The sequence below is a fragment of the Nanorana parkeri genome, unplaced genomic scaffold (genome assembly GCF_000935625.1).
Source record: "Nanorana parkeri isolate BGI_ZX_2015 unplaced genomic scaffold, ASM93562v1 scaffold1246, whole genome shotgun sequence".
Taxonomy (NCBI): domain Eukaryota; kingdom Metazoa; phylum Chordata; class Amphibia; order Anura; family Dicroglossidae; genus Nanorana; species Nanorana parkeri.
The window spans coordinates 306,016-312,070 of NW_017307514.1; the positions used below are offsets into that span (position 1 = coordinate 306,016).

Genomic DNA, 6,055 nt, shown 5'->3' on the forward strand with positions numbered 1-6,055 from the left:
TGGACAGACTGGGCCACCTTTCTCAGGGGAGAACTATAGTAATCAGGACAGGCTTTCTATCCTACCCAATTGTTACCAAGTGTTCCCTCTGAGAGTTGATGGCCAGTGGTTATCTGTGTCATGGATTCGCCCGGCGCGTTCCCTCGGTCCCCCGGCGCGCCGTCTTAGTGCTGACGTCATGCCCAGCTCCTCCCACGGGGCGCGGTCCCGCTCGTAAAACCGCAGCTGTTTCGTTCACTCGGCGTTCTCTTGTTGTTGAGTGTCAAGTAACGAACAGTGAACCCGCCAGCTCTGCCCTGAACTTACACTCTCAGACACCCTGCTGTCTAGAGAGTGCTACGCCGCTGACACAGCCATTGACCGGTATCAGAGGTCCTGCATATCACTGCCAACCAGGAAGCCTTCCAATTCCCCTCCAGTGTGAACCACATCTAAGCGCAAGTACCTGGATCTGATAAGACAGACATAACTTTGCTTCAGCTGCTTGGCATATCTGCACACCTGTGATCTATGCGTGTTGTGTCTCTGTGGCATTATCTCTGAACTGTATGGAACCTATACGAACGCAATAGATAGCTCTCCATAGCGAATAACTGGGCTATATAGACCAGTTAGACCACATGTGATATTAACTTAGTGTGCATACTTATTTTACTGTGAGCCTATCAAACCACCATCTGTTATACAGGTAGCAATTGCTCTTCCATACCCTGATATTGGTGTACAGTGTTATTAAGGGGCACTCCACCATGAGCTGATGCTCACGAATAATCATATTGGTAATTGTGATATAATTCAGTACTTGTTTAATAGGTACCACTCAGAATTTAGTCAACCTTCCCCCGCATTCTAATTAATAGACACCCTGTACTGGAGCCTCTACCCTACAGAAGGGTGTTAATAGGACAGGGTCAGGTGGCATATGATGCGTACGGTATCCCCGCCGCACTGAGTGTAACGGGGAACCGCCCACTGAACCACCTTCTCCTAGAACAAACCTTCCAATTTCCGCAGCTGAGATCCAGCATACCCGGCCCCCTGACAATCTGTTTGCAACCATAAACTTTAAACCATCACCAGGTATAGCCAAAAACAGTTGTGTTAGGCAACTACTGTATCATCTCATGTCTATAGACTGCTTATAGCAGTGGTTATCAACCTGAAAATTAGAGAGGGCCTTAAGTGAGGCCCCTGACACCCTGACAGGGCCACTCAATAGCAGTGTATTTCCATGTGTTGAAGTACATTGCATCAAGTTAGGTAGCCTATTCAAAAAGAATGGGTTATCATGTTCCTAACACACAATCATTTTTGGTAATGCTGTATTTTTTACACACTGAAGAGAAAATGGGTGTAAAATAGGCACCATCATTGGTATCAGTGGCCTTAGGAATAACTCCCAGCATTGATGTCTGTGACTGCAAAATAACCCTCTGCATTTGTGTCAGTGCCTTCAATAATAAGCAATTATACCCCAGCATTGATGTCAACGTAGGGAATGGAAAGTCCCTCTGCACTCCTTACAGCGTTCCCGGCCCGAATTGTAATGGTGGTGCTCGCAGTGAGAATCAGGGATGGCACCGTGCACATCAATAGTGAAAAAAGCAGGAATCACCAGCACTCAATAAGTAATTTTCAAATGGTAGACGTCTATTTATTCGGACATAACGTCACAAACAGAAGAGCCAACCTTTTGTCACATTATCACCCTGATGAAGGGACTCTGTGCGGCCCCCGAAACGTTAATTCTTCTGTTTGTGAAGTTATGTCCGATTAAATGGACATCTACCATTTGAAAATTACTTATTGAGTGCTGGTGATTCCTGCTTTTTTCAGCATTGGTGTCAGTCATCGCAATAATAACTCCCAGCATTGGTGCCGTGATCACTATAATAATCCCCGAGATTGGTGTCTGTAGTCACAATACTAACCCCAATCATTACTGTCAGTGAACAGACTGGGCCACTTATCTCAGGGGAGAACTATAGTGATCAGGACAGGCTTTCTATCTTACCCAATTGTTACCAAGTGTTCTCCCCGAGAGTTGATGGCTAGTGGGTATCTGTCTGCAACCACAGACATTAAACCATCCACAGGTATAGCCAAAAACAGTTGTGTTGAGCAACTACTATATCATCTCATGTCTATTGTTAGATATTTTTTCCTGATGACATTTATTTTATAAGTGTCCTAAAGGAGAACTATGAGGTGAGTGAAAATCACTGATCCTCATAGTTCGAGCCGACGTGTGACAATGAAATTGTCGGCTCAATTGATCGGGAAGTGAGCGAACGCATACTGTCGCTCACTCACTTCTCGATCATCTTCCTGCAGAGAGCGCCATAGGGATTCCCCCCCTCCATGCTCCGATCCTCCAGCGATGACTGAAGAGACGGACGGGGGAGGGGGCGGGTACAGCTGGCTCTGCCTCTAGATAGGCAGAGCCAGCTGTCATTCACACGGCTGGGTGGATCTCAACAGCATTGTCGGGATCCATCCCAGCTGCGGCGGTCTCAGTATACCATGAGCTGTAGCTCGCGATATACTGAGTTTTGGGTCATGGGAGGATGCTAGTATATGTCCTCCCGTGACCCTTAGGAGAACTATGGGGAAAGACACTTACCCCATAGTTCTCTTTTAAGGTGATCATGTGAAATGCAGAAGAGCTTCCAGTTGAATGAAAACTTGTGTGACTTTATCATATAGCATAACGTCAAATAAATACACATAAGTTACAAAAATGAATAAACAAAAAGATATTCAAAATATAGTTCAAAGTTAATGTAAGGTTAGTGATTTTTGAATTGATTTCCTTGTGTATAGTCTAGTAAGTTTGTCTGGCTTGTGAGGATTCAAGACTAAAAGTCTCAACAGCTGTAATAGCAAAGTGTTCTTCCTCTTGTGATGTGAGTGTGGTATGTAGTGCAACCCTGTAATGAATGCCCTCCTTAACTGCCTCCGGGCCGGCCGTAGTAGAAAAACGGCCGGCCAGGACCTTCCTCGATCTGAGCGGGCGTCTCTAGACGCCCCGCCCCCCGCTCAGGCGCGCTCCCGGCGCGATCACAACCCGGCAACTGTGCTCGCACTGTCCATTGGACAGTGCTGTTTCCATAACAAGGTATAGAGCCAGTAAAATCGGCTCTATACCTTGCGATCTAGCTGTGACAAATCACAGCTGTCACAAAAGTAAACAAAGGCTGCAGTTTGCAGCCCTGTCACTATCTCACCCGTCCCCTCTCCTTATATCTATATTCTAACTTTGAAATTTTTTATAAGCTAACCTTATAAAGTCATGTACATGGATGTTCAATTCTCACTACACATTGACGTAATGAGGTTCAATACTCTCAATATGGGTTTTACAACACTACTGAGTCAAGTAAATTCCTACTTGGCATACTTCAATCTAATTTTAACTAGTGAACTGACATTGCTCTCAGATCTTCAAGGACATAATGGACATCAGTCTATTTCAAACTCCCATTCATCCAAGCACGAGGTCGTATAAGTTATTTGCATTGGCCCATTCTTTTATTCCTCTTAAGCCAATTCATATTTGAATCTAAGTATTTTTTCATCTATAGACTGCTTAACCACTTGAAGTCTGCGGTGTTAAACCCCCTTCCCAATGTGTGCTACCTCATTGCTGTTTACCTATGTACGTCCTAGCTGTGTGACTGTACAGGTGAAACTCGAATAATTAGAATATCGTGCAAAGTTCATTTATTTAATACCATCTTATAATAGGCTTGTATTAATCGTAGATTTCTTAATGATCAATGTCAGTTTATAATACTAAACTAAAGGCTTGCTGGTCAGCCCCGCTGGCTGTAAAAAAAACCTGAACAATCTTATTGGATGCAGGCATTGTTCAGGTATTTTGAGAGGAATCTGTTGCATATTTTCCATCTGACCATAGAAAATTTGCAGATAATCTATAGTTGTATGGCCATCTTTAATGTTGATTTACAGAAGCCATAATCACATAGTTTCAGGTGCGTTTTTGTCCGTGTGTATGAAAGCGCAAAAAAAGGGTGAAACGTGCTGAATTGCATACGCTCAGGTGTGAATGGAGGCTAGAAAAATAGTTTTGGTTCCACTTAATGTTCCAAATAAAATGTGCCCCATGTCGGAATTTTCTACTTTTAGACTTAGAAATACCCACTTTTGCCTCCATTTTTGCTTTCTTTTATCTACCTTGTTTATAATCAGGTATTGTTTGCAAAGTGAATATTCACCACATTTACTAACCTAAGGCAAACTTTCCCTGCAAAGTGCAAATTCCCTTGCAAAGTGAACAGCCTGTTTGCCTTTACTCTCTCTCTCTCTCGCTCTCTCTCTCTCCTAATAATTATTTGTGGTAATCTATTTAACACAGGTTGAAGAAGCAGAAGATACGTTTCAACAACACATTTGGAATATATACTTATACCAAAGAAAAGATGAATATTACAAGCATGAATGACACCCTGGATGAACCCCCTAGCAGCTATAACGAATACTCCTACATACATTTTACCATAGTGGCTGCTGTAGCGCTATGTCTTTGTATTGTTGGCCTAGTTGGAAATGTTATTGTGTTTTGGTACCTACGCTTCAAGATCCAGAGAAACAAATACACAGTTTATATTATGAATCTGTCTGCAGCTGATGCCTTGTTTATTATATTTACTATGTTGCTTTTGATGGTCAATATAAATACACTCGTTGGTACAGATCCTGACTTTATAGGGAAGGAGAATTTATATTTATCCATAGAAATATTTTTTGATACTATGCAGTATTCCGGAATGTTTATCCTTACAGCTATCAGCATGGAAAGATGTAGCGCTGTCCTGTTCCCCTTTTGGTATCAAAGTCATCGGCCTAGGAACTTGTCCACTATTATGTGCACTGCTCTTTGGATCCTTGGGTGTTTGGAAAGTCTCCTTGAGAACCTAGTGTGTACAACAGAAGCTTTCATGGCTAAAACCATAGCATGTTCAGCAGTTCAAATAATAGTTTTTGTTTTAGCCATTGGGATCTGCCTACCAATTATGGTCATTTCCAGTTTCACCTTGCTTGCCAAAGTAAAGAGGACATTTACACAGCGATACACACCTAAACTGTATATCGTCATCATTATTGCAGTTTTTGTATTCATCTTATCAGTTCTTCCATTTACTTTTGTGTGGTTCTTAATGTTCTTCAGATTATTACAAACTGATTTGACGACTACAAGTCTATTCTATGCAACAGTGTTTTCCACAGTACTTAACTGCACCGCAAACCCCTACATTTACTTTATTGTTGGGGAAAAATGGAAACAAAAGAGCCCTCACTCGATCCAGGAAGCCCTCCAAAGAGCCTTTAGGGAGGAAGATTATGAGAATAATGATTCACAAAGCAACAAAACAACTAACACATCAAGCCAAACTAACCTTACAGCTGCCTTCTAGATTGTCAAAAATAAAGCCCACCAACAATTATCTTGTATAACAAGAAGATATTATTTACTGAAGAATTTAAGAATGTGAATCTTAAACCAGGAACTGGAAGTCAAACAGAGCTGTAGTTTTTTTGTGGAAGGTAATGACTGGAAATGATAATGGTGTTGACTGTTATATGATAAAGTTCTAAATATTCTAACTGGCTGTTAGATTCTCAGTGATTAACGAGAACCACTCACAGAGAAACACTGCTTAAGGCAAACTCACACACTACCTAATTCTGTCCTTTACTACTAAACTGTTCCTTATTTAAACATGGCTGTTATGCAAAAAATTGTTGGTTTTAGACTTTGGTGTGCTTTAAATGAACTCTCACATTTAATAGTATTTACATATAACTGATGGGTTCCACAACATGCCTTCTTCTTTTCTTATTCTTATTTTACATGAAGCAACTGTACAGTTTTGGGATCCATAAATATAATGTCTACAGATCGATGTAATTGGAAAGTAAAGCAAAATCTGACATGTAATTGTGCACAAATATTTGCAGCACACATTGTGTCCATATTTTATTTTTATAATAAAACTGAGTACAAATTATGTCTGGTCTTGTGGGTTTCTTC

General features: G+C 41.4%; 1 protein-coding gene across 1 annotated transcript; it reads left to right on the forward strand.

The window, feature by feature from the left end:
• Positions 1 to 4,457: 4,457 nt before the first annotated feature.
• LOC108797224 (mas-related G-protein coupled receptor member D-like) lies at positions 4,458 to 5,452 on the forward strand. Its single transcript, XM_018568794.1, has one exon. It carries the CDS (start codon positions 4,458 to 4,460, stop codon positions 5,436 to 5,438), a length of 981 nt encoding a protein of 326 aa, XP_018424296.1. The 3' UTR covers positions 5,439 to 5,452.
• Positions 5,453 to 6,055: the final 603 nt, after the last annotated feature.

What these genes read in the sequence shown, in the direction of transcription:
- LOC108797224 (XM_018568794.1), top strand. Translation starts at nt 4,458, where the DNA reads ATGAATGACACCCTGGATGAACCCCCTAGCAGCTATAACGAATACTCC.